Source organism: Lates calcarifer, linkage group LG16_LG22 (assembly GCF_001640805.2).
Source record: "Lates calcarifer isolate ASB-BC8 linkage group LG16_LG22, TLL_Latcal_v3, whole genome shotgun sequence".
Lineage (NCBI taxonomy): Eukaryota > Metazoa > Chordata > Actinopteri > Centropomidae > Lates > Lates calcarifer.
This window is the reverse complement of record NC_066848.1, coordinates 23,909,521-23,924,685: the sequence shown is the minus strand read 5'-3', so window position 1 is coordinate 23,924,685 and position 15,165 is coordinate 23,909,521. Positions and strand designations below refer to the sequence as shown.

The 15,165-nt window shown below is 38.2% G+C and overlaps 1 protein-coding gene across 1 annotated transcript in view; it reads right to left on the bottom strand.

Annotated features, from left to right (window-relative positions):
- Positions 1-15,165, bottom strand: part of LOC108895746 (regulating synaptic membrane exocytosis protein 1-like) — an 89,261-nt gene that overhangs the window by 58,280 nt on the left and 15,816 nt on the right. The window contains 2 exon segments of the mRNA XM_051076664.1: positions 4,563-4,574; positions 7,477-7,687. Coding sequence (XP_050932621.1) covers positions 4,563-4,574; positions 7,477-7,687 — 223 coding nt within the window.

Here is a 15,165-nt window from a genome sequence, read left to right as displayed (position 1 = left end):
CCTGACTGTGAGTCAGATCCTGATAGCCATGCTAGCATCATAGCACTCTTGTTTCTCTGTCATATGAAACAATCTTATTGTTATGGCTGTGTTTTTCTGTGTTGTGTGTTTTTTTTGGTTTTTTTTTGTTTGTTTGTTTTTTTTTCCCTGTGTCTTCCTCCAGGTGTCATTCTTGTAATGGTTCTATAGCAATTGAGCATGAAATTGATAATGACATTATTATTAGGTGAAGTCCTCATTAAGTTACAAAACATCTGAATCCTCTCCATCCAGGCATAGAACTCCTGACAACATTTCAGACAATTACCAGTATCCTCTCTGTTTCATCCTCTACAGGAAATGATTCTCTCTAAAATAGAGTGTATTTATAAAACCAACATTACGTCTCTGGTTAACAGCATCGGTGGGTTGAAAACACCAGTGGATGAAGCAGCCATGCCAGTAATTCTGAATCAGAATTGGTCTAAAAACAGCAATCTACCAGTGGCGAGCAGTCTGAGTTATAGCCACATAAAAGCGCAGATCCGCCACAGAAATACAGCTCTGGACATTACAATTAGAGAGGAGAGGTGTTAGTGAGCATGTGTGTGAGAGCGTGTGAGAAAGTAACACACAACACTCTTCTCTAGTCTCCCATGTGAGAAGGAATCAAGACTTCAAAAATGGCCCTTTCTGTGAGAAACACTTGGCGCCAGTACAACAACACACACTCATCTCTCCACTAGAGCCATCGCTGCAGATAATGAGCAGTGAATATCATTAGCACAACACACCAGCCTGCATGCACCACACACTGTGTATCGTTATGCCTATTAAAACTTTATCTATATCTCTAACAATCTACTTTCAAAAATGTTCTTTGGAAAGCATGATAGCACACTCATCACAGTTCATTAAGTATACAATGAACACACTGGACATTCATTATCCATTAGGCTTTTTGGATGAACACTGAATAATGGTGGAAATGCAAATCCTACAAACTAGAAAAGTCACAAACACAGTAATTAGCATGAGAAGCAGTACCCACCATGGCTAAAGCTTTATGTGAGCACTGCACTACAATACCATGGTATTTCTTATTCTTGTTTGGTTATTTTTTATTTAAATGTTTTATTTAAATTTTAAAAAATGCCAAAATTTTGTGTTCAGCAAGTTCCTTTTTTTCGCTTAACTGAAGAAAGAAAGAAACACAACCAGGTGATACAGAAGTAACAGTAAAGATTTTGATAAAAGCCAAGAGACTCAGAGAACTTGTATTTTTATTTTTGCATCTCATTAAAAAACAAGAAAACAAAAATATGAGCCAAATTCTCTTCATCTTGTTAATGGTATAAAACCAAAACATAAATGACAGAAATGACCAAAAACATCATCATTGATAACACTATTATATATAATATTATCACTATATATCACACTAACTAGCTAACTTTAGAATAATCTGAGGCTATAGGCAACCAGTTCATTCCTCACGTGCCTTGTTGTCCTGACAGTGACGTTCTCACACATTTCACTTTTATTTTGATGGTTTCATTTTATTTTTAGTTCACCCTCCATAGATTTCAGTGACCTGTGTTCTTCAATTCCCGAGAGAAAAGTAAAAAATTACACCAAACCCAACATCCAGCCCTTTTTTCCACTCAATTTTCAATATTCATGGATTCTGGAAAGATGTAATACGGGCCTGTGTTCTTATTTTTTGTTTTTAACTGGAAAATGGATTACACTTTAGTACACACTGTCACATATTTTTCCACTGTGTCTTCAAATCCATGTACCTTCATCTCAATTTTTTTTAAAAAAAACAAAAAATCTGAAAATGGAAAAAAAGAAGGCTTTTTAAAAAAATATCTGTTTTTGTAACAGTGTTTTAAAAATGGAAACTGAGACCAGAAGAATTTTACTTGCATCTCGTCAAAGAAAGAAAAAAAAAACTTGTTTTCTTGTTTCAGCCAATTTTGGATTTAATCCAATAAAGAAACTCAAAAAGGACCCAACCTGTGGTAACTTCTAGGAAGTGAAATAAAGCTACATATTTCCAGGAAGTGACCTCAAAGAAGAAGGTCCAGTTCAAAAAGCACTTAATCGAAAGCAGAAAAACTGATCTAGACTATACAACACACTGATGAGATACATATCTTTTAAGCCCTGAATTACCCATGCCAACACTTTCACTTTAACTTTGAGCGTTTAGTTTGAGTGGAGTGTAAAAAGCAGGCAGAGTAACTTTGCACTTTTGGACCACTGTGCCAGGCAAGATTAATCATTCCCCGAGTAATTAAATGAATCCATGTCAAACAGTAATTCAAACCCTGTCTGCTGTCCAGCTATACAGTCAATGGTACATAAGGGCACCATTGTGCCAAAACTTTTTTCTTTAGAGCTAGTGATTGTTGTATCGAGCTTTAGCAAGGGAGTGAGACTGCTATGTACAGCACACCAAAGCACTCTTGGACAGCCGTGACGTTCAAGCCCAGCCAAGTATCATCAAAGTGCCGGTTTGGCAGCTGCCTTTAGGGAAGACAGCCAAGGCCAAGGTTCTAAACCTGACACAACTACACAAGCAGAGGAAGGTGTTAAAGGCATGTCCACCGAGAGCGCACTTCTCCAGCAGTATCATATCAGATGATTCTGCTTAACTCTTGCTTTAACCGGACTGCATCATGATAAGGAAGTCTTCTTTACACAATGGAGCAGGCCAATACCCAAACCCAAAAAAATGCACCAGAGAGGGCAGCCATTCAGGCTCTCCACCATTCCATTTCCTTCTGCCTATTGTGCACACCATGGCAAGCCAAGCTATTCTTGTCCCACTGTGGCAGAGATGGTTATATCTATGGCTGTGGTGACCTGGGTTGGATGGGTCTAAGCACAAATAATTAAATGATAGCTGCACTTTCTTAAGTGGAAAAATGAAAGTATGCGCCAACTGGCTGTTGATTTCATCAAAGCTGATGACAAAAGCATTTAGCAAAATTTTGCAAAGTAAAGCTGAACTAATTAAAATAATTTTTACAGCTTCATTGCCATAGCATGTAGTAAAACCTGGAACTATAGCTCAAGAAGCAGCTTAACCAATTATAAAATAAAGTTAGTGGTCTTTGAAAGATGACCTCCAATGTGTGCATTAAAAATGTTGACAGAAAGTTCTATGGGTTATCCTGAGTAAGAGGACATTGTTTGCAAAATGTTTGTTTTTGGGAGGGTAACCTGATAGCTGAATGATACCATGTGGGTGCAAAAGCCCTGAGCAGCCAGTCCCTGGTTTGAGTCTTGGCCTGCCAAACGATTTGCTGCATGTCACTCCCCTACTCTTTCTCCCTGTTTGTCTCCACTTTCACTATCAATAATATATCATTTAAAAAGTTTGCTATTGACTGTTTCTTCTATTTACTTTTCCAAAACTTTGAATACAACCAACAAATTTACATTCAACTCCACTGTGGTGGAGAGGAGGTATGAGTCTCAGTGACAGAGCACATATATTCTGGTTATGTGTGCCCATATAAATGCTAAAAAATCTTATCCCCGTCTTGAGAAACCTGGATATGCTATCTTCAGTATTCCAGTACTATAAACCATGATACTGTGGCATGTAAACATCTGGCTGCAATGTATACAAATGTACATAGACACTTGAATAGTTTTATGATTATGTATACAGGGATATATAAATTTTCTCAATGTTCCATGTAAATCCTAAATACGACCAAAACAAGGAAATTACTCAAAACTGGAATACTAATGTGGAATTTGGGCTGAAGTTACCCTTTAATCTGCTACACTATCTGGTGACCATCAAAGACAATGAGTGCAATGATCAAGGGTAAATGAAGAAATGAACACTGAGAGCAAGCTGGGTCTGTGAGAAACTCATAGGGAGTCACGTTAAGGAGGAGGACTGGCATTTTAGGTGACTTTGCTAAGGTGTTCACTTTTTTACCTACCCCACTCCGAAAGAAAAGTGAACTACGTTGATTAAGTTTTTTAAATGTTCTCAGTATATTGTGCATGTTCCTAATCTGGGGCTTGTCTATATGGAGTTTACACATTCTCCCCATGTTCACATAGGCTTGTTAGCAAGATTTCACTTGCTAAATCTAAAATAGTTTTTGTCTGTCTCCATAATATCCCTTTGAGGTCCAGGATGCTTCCTAGCATGTAATGCATGCTGTATGAGGCCACAGAAATATCAGTCAGCATTGAAAAACAGAGGGTGAAAAGATTTTGTTTTAATCCAGCTGTGAGATGATATAGTTTAGTCCAGAAGATCATCATATATGTTGGCAATTAAAGGATCTTTTAAAATGATAATAAATGTCATGTGACATTTTAAACCAGTAGTATCATTGAGGCTACTAACTACTGCTGCAACCCGTACCAATTGTAACAGACACATGGACAGACAGAAAGACTGATACATACATGGTATATGGTACAGGTACATTCACACGTACATACACACATATATACTGTCTGAACACATTAAGATGGATTGTCTTAAAGGTTGCAGGCAGAACTGTGTAGTTCAGAAAAGAAAAAAAAAGCACAGCACTCACCACTTTGTCTTGCTGCAGCCCAGTCAGCCATCCATGTATAATGAAAAGAAAGACAGAGAGAATTTGAGCAAAGATGATATCTGAAAGCGTGGAAATGATCCTACAGCCCTACCAGCAACAAACACTGAAATACACATATATGTACATATGTATATTCAATCCAATAACATTACAGTTACTGAACAGAAAAGAATACGCTGCCACTCTTCAGATGTCAGATTTAATTTGAAATGTTCCAACAAGTCCATATACTTACGAAACAAAATAGAATATCTGTCAGTTTATGACTAGTTTAGTAAAGAAAAGAACATGCTTAAGGTATATGGTTATATGGTGGAAGACAGAATGCAAATCATGCTGCAGTGGAAACAGGTCCAGATGTTGATCGCATGACATAAGGCAGAATTCTGACTTAGCAAAGTTATCGCTCATACCTGCCGCATGCACAATACCATGCCATGCTCCATTCAGTCTGTTTTCAGGCAAGCGCACTACCCTTGCTGTCGCAGTTTGATGACATGAGGTGGTGCCAGAATCTAACACTTAGAACTATTTCTTTCTACATCCACCCAGAGCTGGGTGACTTTTTGGCTGATTGTTGTTGTTAGCCTACAATAAGCATCAGCATGAAATTCCCCCTACAACCACAAAAAAACACAAACAGGTTTTTTTTTTTTTTTTTTTTTTTTTTTTTTACATTTCTGTTTTTGTACAAACGAAACAACTAACAACACCTCTTGCCTCCAGCTACATTCATACTAGATGGACACAAGACTAGTATCAATCCTCTCGTCTAATATTTGGAAAGAAAGTAAGTGAGCATTTTTCATGAAAGGTTAAACTATTCCTTTAACTGCCGAGCTATACAACCAGTGTTGTCATTTTCACAGCAAAAACTATGTCAGATGTCCAGACCTTGAATAATTTTTCTCTTCACTAGTTATCACAATCTCTCTAATATAATGGAAGACATACTGTTACATGTGAAGGTTTCGTTCAAAATATCACTTCTGTGTGTGTGTGTGTGTGTGTGTGTGTGTGTGTGTGCGTGCTAAATCCACGTATCAAAGACCTTCTCCCACTGAATGCAGCTGCCGCCCACCCTAGCACACAACACAGGACCCCACAGCTGAACTCTCCCCATGTCAGCCACTAACTAATTAGGATGTACTTTTGAGTGTGTGTGTGTGTGTGTGTGTGTGTGTATATGTGTGTTTGTGCATTTGTGAGGTCATTAAATGCCACACCAGTGATGTAGGGGAGGGGAAGGGGTGGGAGAAGAGACGTCACTTCTTTCAGAGGGAGACTTGCCTCCCGACACCAACACACACAGACACTTACACCCTGCTGCGTGTGTATAGGGCACCTCCGGACCCCTGGGAGACTGAGACAGAGTGGGAGACCACCCCCTCTGTCGACAGCTCAGTCTAATGCCCAATTAACCTTTACCAGCTCCTGCCTGGGTCACACACATACACAAATGCAGGCATAGATCACATTCACACACATGGGTGGACCCATAAACACACACAGTAACACACACAAACCCAGAATACAGCTCATATAAACCAAACCCAGAGCATACTATATAAACATATAATCACACACACGTGTGCCATGGCTCATCACATACACCTGAGTTCCAACACCTGAGGCCTGATAAGACACACAATACCTATGCTTCTGTGAACAACTGCGTGAAGGTGTTTGTATGTGTTGTGCCTTTGAGTGACAATGTGGGTTCCAGCATGGATATGAAACATGTTTTCATAATGGGTATAAGACTGCTGGAAACAGAACTTAACCTGTCCATTACAAGCAATAAATGTGTGTATTATTAAATAAAATACAAATGTATTTATGCTGATTTAAAAAAAGAACTTTATGATATATGTTCATTTAATAAAACCAATATCATTATACAGAAACAGAAAATATAGGGTTTATGACATTGTGTCATGTTGTCATTTATCTGTATATTATCATATATTTATTTCAGTTATTCTATACTTACATTTATTTATTCATTTCTGTATATTGATGAGGTGGGCAGTACTAACCTCAGTGTAAAGCAGTGATCGATTCAGCTCTGGTACTTTTCCCTGGCTGGTAGTATGACCCACTAACTGCTTGTGCTTTACAAGGAGGTTAATACCACCTACCTAATATATAATAAGTAATAAAAAGTTCACTGAATAAATTAAGAAATAAATAAATACAATTAAATAAAAGCATTTGTTTCTCTATTCATTTCAGTTTTTCTGTACATATTTATTATTCTATATATTAACTACTACTTGTATTTATGTATTCATACTTCTATAAAAGTCATTTTTGTCCCCCCCATATGTTCAAATATCAAATGGGTGGATTTATTTTGAAAAAATGGTATTCAATCCTCAATCAGAATTCCAGAGACTTGGAATATGTAGCATCATGAAGGATTAAAGAAGCTCTTACTAAGACACTTAATGTGGGTTTTTCCTCTAATTTGTCTCCCTCAGTGTTTATATATAATTATTTATGTTGAAATCCTTGATATTTATTTCTGTAAGGTAGCATACAATATAACTGTGAAAATGAACTTGTCTTCACTCTGAATTCAGCTGCTAGTTTATTGTTCCACTAATACACTCAGTGCTATACTGCCAACCCTACACTGAATCTGACCTTCATGAAGGTTATAATGTTTCAATTCAACTTTATTGGAGTTTTGGAGGCTGTAGTTTTCTGTTGAGTTATTTTGTGTGTGTGTTAGAAATGTATTACATTGTTATTAAATTATTATACACTGCATTTGAGAAATATGAAATTTGCATCCTTATTATGAAAAATATAACCTTCAATCATCATAATGATTTTCATAGCATATTTAAAAATCAGAGAAAATGACCATAAGATAATGTTGCCTTACCGTGTTGGATCGCAGAGACACTCTCCCTCCACAGCGGGCGCAGAACTTGGTCTGGCAGTACGAGCACAGGTTCCCACAGCCATCTGCAAACTTGGTCTTGTGGCAGATGCCGCAGGTTGGCGCGTCGTCCCGGTGAACGGCCGAACCCGCAGCCGCTGAGGCCTGCCGGATTACCGTCTCCCTGTAACTGGACAACTGCTGCTGGATGCCTCTGGAAAAGATCAAAAAGGATAGAACCGTGAAGACTTTTGTCATCAGTTATGAATTTGAGTGTAATGATGAAAATATGCAGTGTAGACATGCACAAATGTTAAACAAACTGCTTGTTGAATGGTGGAACAGAACTGAATCCCACTCCTCCAACTTTCAGAACCAGACAGTGACAAACAATTTTTGGAACTGACAAACACAGGTGTGTTGAGGTGAGAGATTTTCACAAATTTCATCAATTATTTTCATCATTTTGAAGTCTTGCCCTTTTCTCCAACAGCATCCAATGTGTAGCGTGTCAACAGTAGCACTAAATGCAAAGTAAAACTGGAGCTGGTGAGACTGTCATTTGGTCATAAACCAAAGTATTGGACAAACTGAAATTTTGATACATTGTGTGGGAACTATGAAAGTCTGTACCACAGTTTGTTCAGATACATCATGTAGATACTGAGCCTGGAACAAAGTGGTGGAGCAAATGACAAAACACTGACCTACTGGTGGCACCAGATGAAGTCAGGTGATCAAGAAAGTCATTACAGTTCATCCTCTGGGGATCTTCTTTAACAAATTCCATGCAATCAGCAGTAGTTGTCAAGACACCTCACTCTACAGTATGTGCTACTGTAGGAAAAGTCAAGGGATCACCAAAGGTTTCATCCTATGCCAACCATGAATGTTTGGACACAATGTCATGGTATTCCATCCAGTTACTGTTGAGATATTCAGTCTGGACCAAAGTGGTGGGCCAGCTGACGAGCTTAATTCCTAATTCCCTAATTAAAAGAAAATGCCACCAAAAACAGTAAAAGAGGTAAGTCGACTGTGTGAATACACAATCCAAAATCCTCATCAAAACATATCATACATTGCTAGCTTAGACGTTGTTCATAGCAGATTTTGAAAACAGTAACAGGCAGGAAGAGGAACGGAGGAGAATGCTGCCTGAAATAGGCATCCACTGGCAGGCTTATCCCCACAGTCTACATCCAGTGAGTCTGACTACACACTGGAAAAAAAATTGTAAAATTTTTTTATTGGAAAATTATAAATAAATAAAGGGGAGGAGAATTGAACTGAAACCAGAAAGTAAAGGAGACCATCGTTGCATTAAGTTCCAGTCAATATCACTGTTCTCTGCACTGTTTGTGTGTTTTGGGTGCAATCAACTTTTTTGTGTCTGCTGTTGTTTCAGGCTGCTCTGCCGACACAAGAAACTCTTCAGATCGATATGAGTAATAAAGGGGAAGAGTATTGGTTTTATCTAAGGCGTTATAGTATGTTGATTAATTGGATTTCACAATGTTGAGATTGAGCAGAGAGCAAAAAGAGGGAAAGCAGAACAAAGTGAGGATGAACTTATGGGCTGAGAATCACAATTTTATTTTATCAACTCTCCCTATCCTGTCATCCTCAGGAGATGGGGGGACATGTTTATATTATGTTATATTATAATATATATGTTAAATAACAATAACTATATAATACAGAAGAATACAGAAGAAAGAAAGACTAGATGGGAAGAATAAAGAAGTGACCCTCACTTACATCACAAGAGCCAAGAGGAAATAAAGCAGTGACTTAACAGCATCCATTATTTCAGTAAGAAGCATCAAGGCATCAAAGTAGTAGTGTAAAGCAAGTATAGACAATCAGAAAGATAACTACCTGACTTAGTGGACTGAAATGACCATAACACAGCACAGACTTAATTTGGCTCTATTTAACCATGAAACATACCTAAACACTAGCCCCATATCTCCCCAGTATAAGCTGATAAAAAGATGAAGAAAACACTGGTGATGTACAGACTCGTACAGACCTAACCACTGAAACAGACAAACCTGGCAACCAAGAGAAGACAGGATGTCCAGAAATCCTCCACAAATGAAATTAAACATCCTTACATCTTGGGAGAAAGCAACTCACTTGGATCCTAAATATGTATCTGTTCACACCTCTGTCATTCTACTTTGTTGAATTATATTGTGTTACTGTATATCTGCTCTGAGGGACTTCTGGTGAAAGCACTTGCTATCTTAAGATTATATATTTTGTTTTCTTTAACAATACAATAATTCAATAATATGCTATATGTATCTTTGGAGGAGAGGTGCAAGGGAACCAGGAGGAGAAGAGAGGGGAGAAAAAGAGAGAGAGGATAAGAATAAAGGGGAGGTTATATAAAAAGAGGGAATGGAGAAAATAAATGTGTGGAGGTTGCGGTCATTATTAATTATTACACGCTGCTACGTGCTCACCACATCCATCTTCACTTCGTCACTTTGATCTCAACTGCACACCTGTAAAGTTTCATGACTGTATGTTGAACTGTATCTGACCACAGACAACTAAACAGTGTAAAAGTATTTAAAACCACCTACAGTAGGTGTGTCCACCACATCTTACCATGATGACACACACTCAGGCTCACAAGATTCAAACAACGACAGCCCCGCGGTCACAGCTGGTAAAACCAAAGATGGTAAAATGAAAACATTATTCATATAACTATCAACTTAGACACAGTATATCACTCTTCCCAGGATGCATTTGGCAACATGTCTGTCATAATGCATGAGTATATAAATAGATTAACAACATAACGGACACACAAACAAATGAAATACTGCTGATTTCCACATCTTAAATACTAAACAGAAGAAAACACGTTTAACCTGACATGATATTTACAGCACTGAATATAATTTGCTTGCTGCCACTTCAGAACAGTACTTACAGACTGGGAGTTAGCGACGAAGCCTCCTCCCCCATCAGCTCAGCTCTTAAAACTACAAACCCCAGCAGTGGAGGCCAGAGAAAAGGAAGTCCAAGTCATTTGATAGAGATTTCAGCATTGCTCCTTTGCTCCTTTGGGTGTAACAGGACAAACTGTTCCTCTAAATACACCTTGAAGAAAACCCTTCAGAGGCTCAGAGGACCCAGTGGGTGAAACACAACCTGCAGCCGGAAATGTTAACACCTGCCCATGCACACACACATAAACACACACACACACACACACACACACACCTAACCCCGTCTCTTCTGTTGTAATCTCTACACAAAAAATTGCATTAACACATTTGCAAAATAACACACACACATACAAACCCACAATTGGTGATGTTAACTACACACACACACACCACACACACACACACACACACACACCACACACACTTCCTGGGAGCAATAGCCAAAGGTCACAAAGAGGTCACCTGCTGCTGCCACACCGCAGGATTTACTTCCTGATCCATGACTCTCACTGTGTTTGTCCCAACCCCTGGCTCTGTTCACAGCCTAATAGAGTTAGACCAGTATAAGGAATGGGACTGATATATGGAACCTGTATGATTGATTATATTTTTATTGTAGAGTTGATCAATACTACACTGGTTGATCGGAAGCGTTTCCTCAGAACTGAATCTGGTGATTTTGGTCAGATTCAATGTGAAAATGTTTGGTTTTTATTCTGATTATTTGCGTCTTATTTGTTATTTCCGAGGCATTATTGCTGATGATAGCTGGATTTAATCCAAAATAGCTTCTATTGGTATTAGGCTTAATAAATCCATGTCAGCTGGATGTAACGACTCAATATTAAATGCATAGAGGGGCTCAGTGCATTCACTCTGTCCTTAATGTCATTTTATTATTGGGTTCATCGAGTTCTTTGATTATTTCCAAAATCCTTCCTTATCCCGTCCAGCTTCTTCCTGATTTTGTTTTTTCTGGTTTATTTATCCAATTTTATTCCCTTTGTCACTATTCAACCTTTTCCCCACTCTCTTTTTCTCACTCTCTCTGCAACTTTATCTTGCAACACACTGCACTGAGCAATCAGATATGCATGTTCTCGTACTAAGCATAATAGCTGGTAGCATCTACCTTTTAGCTCTGTGCTACATTACCTCACAAGTATCTATAAAAAGTTTCCAGAGGTGATATAAACCAGCGTGTCTGGTGATCAGCCTCATGAATGCATGAAGTCCAGCCACCAGTAAAGGCCTGATAAAAGACACTGAGAGGTGGTGAAACTGATATGGGAAACAGTATTATCATCGAGCCTCACATCCCTTAAGTTAGTGTTATAGCCTACTTTCCACATCCACAAGTACGCAAAGGCCAACTTCTGTGTGCATGATGCAAATTTTGTCATCAAAGGGTGTGTGTGTGAGATTCTGTCTGGACATCCACTAGAAACAAGTATAATAAGGCTGACCCAAATGCTTTGAAGCATTGAAGCTTTGCCTATTGCCATGGTAATGGACGTCCAAATCAGTGTTTGGCTGCTTCAGGTTTGTTTGTTTTTTATTATATACATTACAACAAAAAATCCCCCACAATCCCAAACAGCCCGTGAAATAAGAAATAGTGATTCAACATTATTCATCATGCATCAATATTAATTATTATTAGATATTCCAAACATTTAATCATGGTGATAATTTTGTGTGTGACATCATACAGTCACATTATCAGCACTGACACTGGGACAGTGACATGTGACCACAAGACAGGCTTAAAAGTTACAGTTACACTAGTTGTGGGAAAAAGTCAAACATCTGGAGTGCCAAATATGTTGAAGCTGAGCTGAACAGTTCCTCATCCATGGTGTCCCCAGCATGTCCATGTCCACGTCCACGCATGGACATTGAGGCGTTGACATTTTCACTCCACATAGTGCAACAGTTAGTGTGGCACCTCCTACTCCTCCATCCTTAACTGTTAGTATTTAGTAACACACAACAATAACACAATAACTTTATGTGTCATTATTCCTTTAACACACGCTGAATTATTAGCTTGAAGTCTGAGACCCTAAGTTAGTATTGTGTTGGGTTAGGGTTAGGGTCAACACAGCATATTCTAAACAGTTAGCATATCACCCATTTCCATTCAGCTGCCAAGAGTGAGAATGAGATCATTCCCGTGTTTGGATCCTCTCTCTTCATGATACATCTACAGTCTATGTATAAAAAGCTTTTGAAATAGAGGCAGATTCCAACCTGCTCTCATGGCAGTTTGTGAAATAGTCACAAAATGTAATCTATTGAGTTGGGTCTAAGTTCAGTGTTGTATATTAAACCAGACCACAATCTTTCAGTAACCTTAACCACATGCTGTGTGTACCTTAATGTAACCATAAGTAAGTGTAACTACAAGATTTTGTGTGTGTGTTTTGCAATGAATCTGGCAAAGTAGGACATACTGGAGAAGCAAACAATGGGACCAGGAGCAGAAAATATATCAAAGAGATCAGAGAGAAATGTACAGTGTGACAGAGAAAGAGATAGCGAGCTCATTAAGGAAATGCCACAAAATATCCATATTCAAATGTGGTAAGACACAAGGTTAAACCAAAGTGAGAATAAAAGCTTCACTGTCTTATGCCAACACACACTTCCTCCACTTTTCCACCAAGACATTCAATGCCTTTACTCTGAAACAACTTAAAAATAAACCCTTAGTGTATATGTGTATCTATGTGGGTACATATATTCAAACAAATGGTACACGACTCACAGCAAGAAACAGCATTAATATAAAGAGTCTCATAATTAAGCTGAGTAGAACTAACAAGCTCTGCACTCTGACTCCACACACAGAGAAACTGAAGCTTTCATGAGAATGGAAATTAAAATGGATTACATACACAAAGTACACACTGAAAAAAGGGCCCCTCATTTTTACATCACTGAGATGTAATATTAATATTTTTCTTACAGTAATGGGAGTAAATGAATGAGTTTCGATCATTTCACTTGTTTCCAGAGTAAATCAACCTGTTTTGAGATTTCACTGAATAAAGTTGTCATTGTTTTTATGAGCATATGATGATCTGTCCTTTGCTGACATTCTACAGGAAAAAAATAGTTTCCTAAACTCACAATGAGATTCAATTATGAGAATTTTTTCCAGTGAAGAGCAAAGAGAGAGAAACTTAAGCATTGTCATTATGAATATGCAAACTCAAACACATCAGGGAACTGCAAAATATCCATCTTAACAAATTATAACTCTACCATGCAGTGTAACTTCCCTTAATGAAAGTGAACATCAGTCAGTGGAGTGAAATAACTTTTTTTAATAGAAACTAGTGCACTTAGTTTTACTTGTTGTTAATGCTGGTGGTGTGAAGTGTTTGTGTTTCTAGATGCTGACAAAGGAAAATTCCTGGAACAAGTGAATTTATTATTTTATTATTACTGCGAGATTTTGTGATTTCATTAAAAGTTGAATGTTTTTTTGTCATTGCTACATAGCCAACATTAGCAGCTGTTTACTTACTGAGAGCTTCAGTCATCACTGCATTTGTATAAGACAAGAGGTTAGAATGCACCGTTTGCACAACACTACGCCTTCATCCGCTCATGTTGGCCTAAGGGCAGACTGGACACTACAGTGACTCACTGTGGCGGAGTGGTCAAGGCAGGGCTAGCTGGTTAGCATGGTAACTTAAGTGAAATAAATAATAGAAATAGAAGAAAAACAAGAATCAACAAGAATTATGGTGCTGCTATTGGCCAGTAAATGAATAAAGTTTACAACATTTCTTCTAAACTGGTAAATAAACAGTTGTTTATGCTAACGTTGACTATGTAGTGATAGCAGAAACCTACATATAGCACCTTTAAGGACAAGTCTGGAATTATTCTATATTTTTTCTAACTACAAAATTCCAAGGAAAGACTAACAGCAGCATCCATTGGTTCTTACTGAAGGTGTAAAATCTTATCAACTCACAAATATGTAATTAAATTTAAAAATCATTTTTATATAACAATGGAGCTCTAGGGCACAGAGGACTATGATGCATCATTCTTTGGCTATACGGGCAATACAAAAACAGTCTGGAGAGCAAGTAAGGTGGATGAATAAAAGGTGGGGAAGGATGGAGGAAGGGGGGAGGAGAGGCAGGGAGGAGCTTCAGGACTAACTTTATAGCGGTGTGACAGATGCTACGATGCACCGTAACTCTAAGCTGGGAAGTGCACGGACATTTACCTGGCAAGGACAAACAGTGAGGACACACACAGTCACACACACACACTTAAATATTTATCTTGCAGGGATATCCCTTGTTGGCATTTTACCCCTGAAGAGCTTAACTTTGAATTTTGAATATGCTGTACGGTCAAACATAGTCTACATTTTGCTTTATACAAATAAAATCCTACATGAAAATGCTTGTTCTTCTAGCACATAAATTCTTATTTATGTTTCATTTATGATCACAGTTTGATGGAGGTTTGAAAATGCTGTCACTGACCTTTTCCCCTGCGCACTAGATGGGCTCAGTGGAACACTATGTGTGTGTATGGTGTTGTAGGAACTGAAGTTAGCCTTTTAATCAACCTTTGTGCCTCCTCTCACCCCTCATCCATGCACCAAGCTGGTTATAGGTAACAGCTTTCAAACTGTGTGCAGTGTATACACCAATCCTTTCCTTGTTGATGGGTTAGGTTTAGGGGG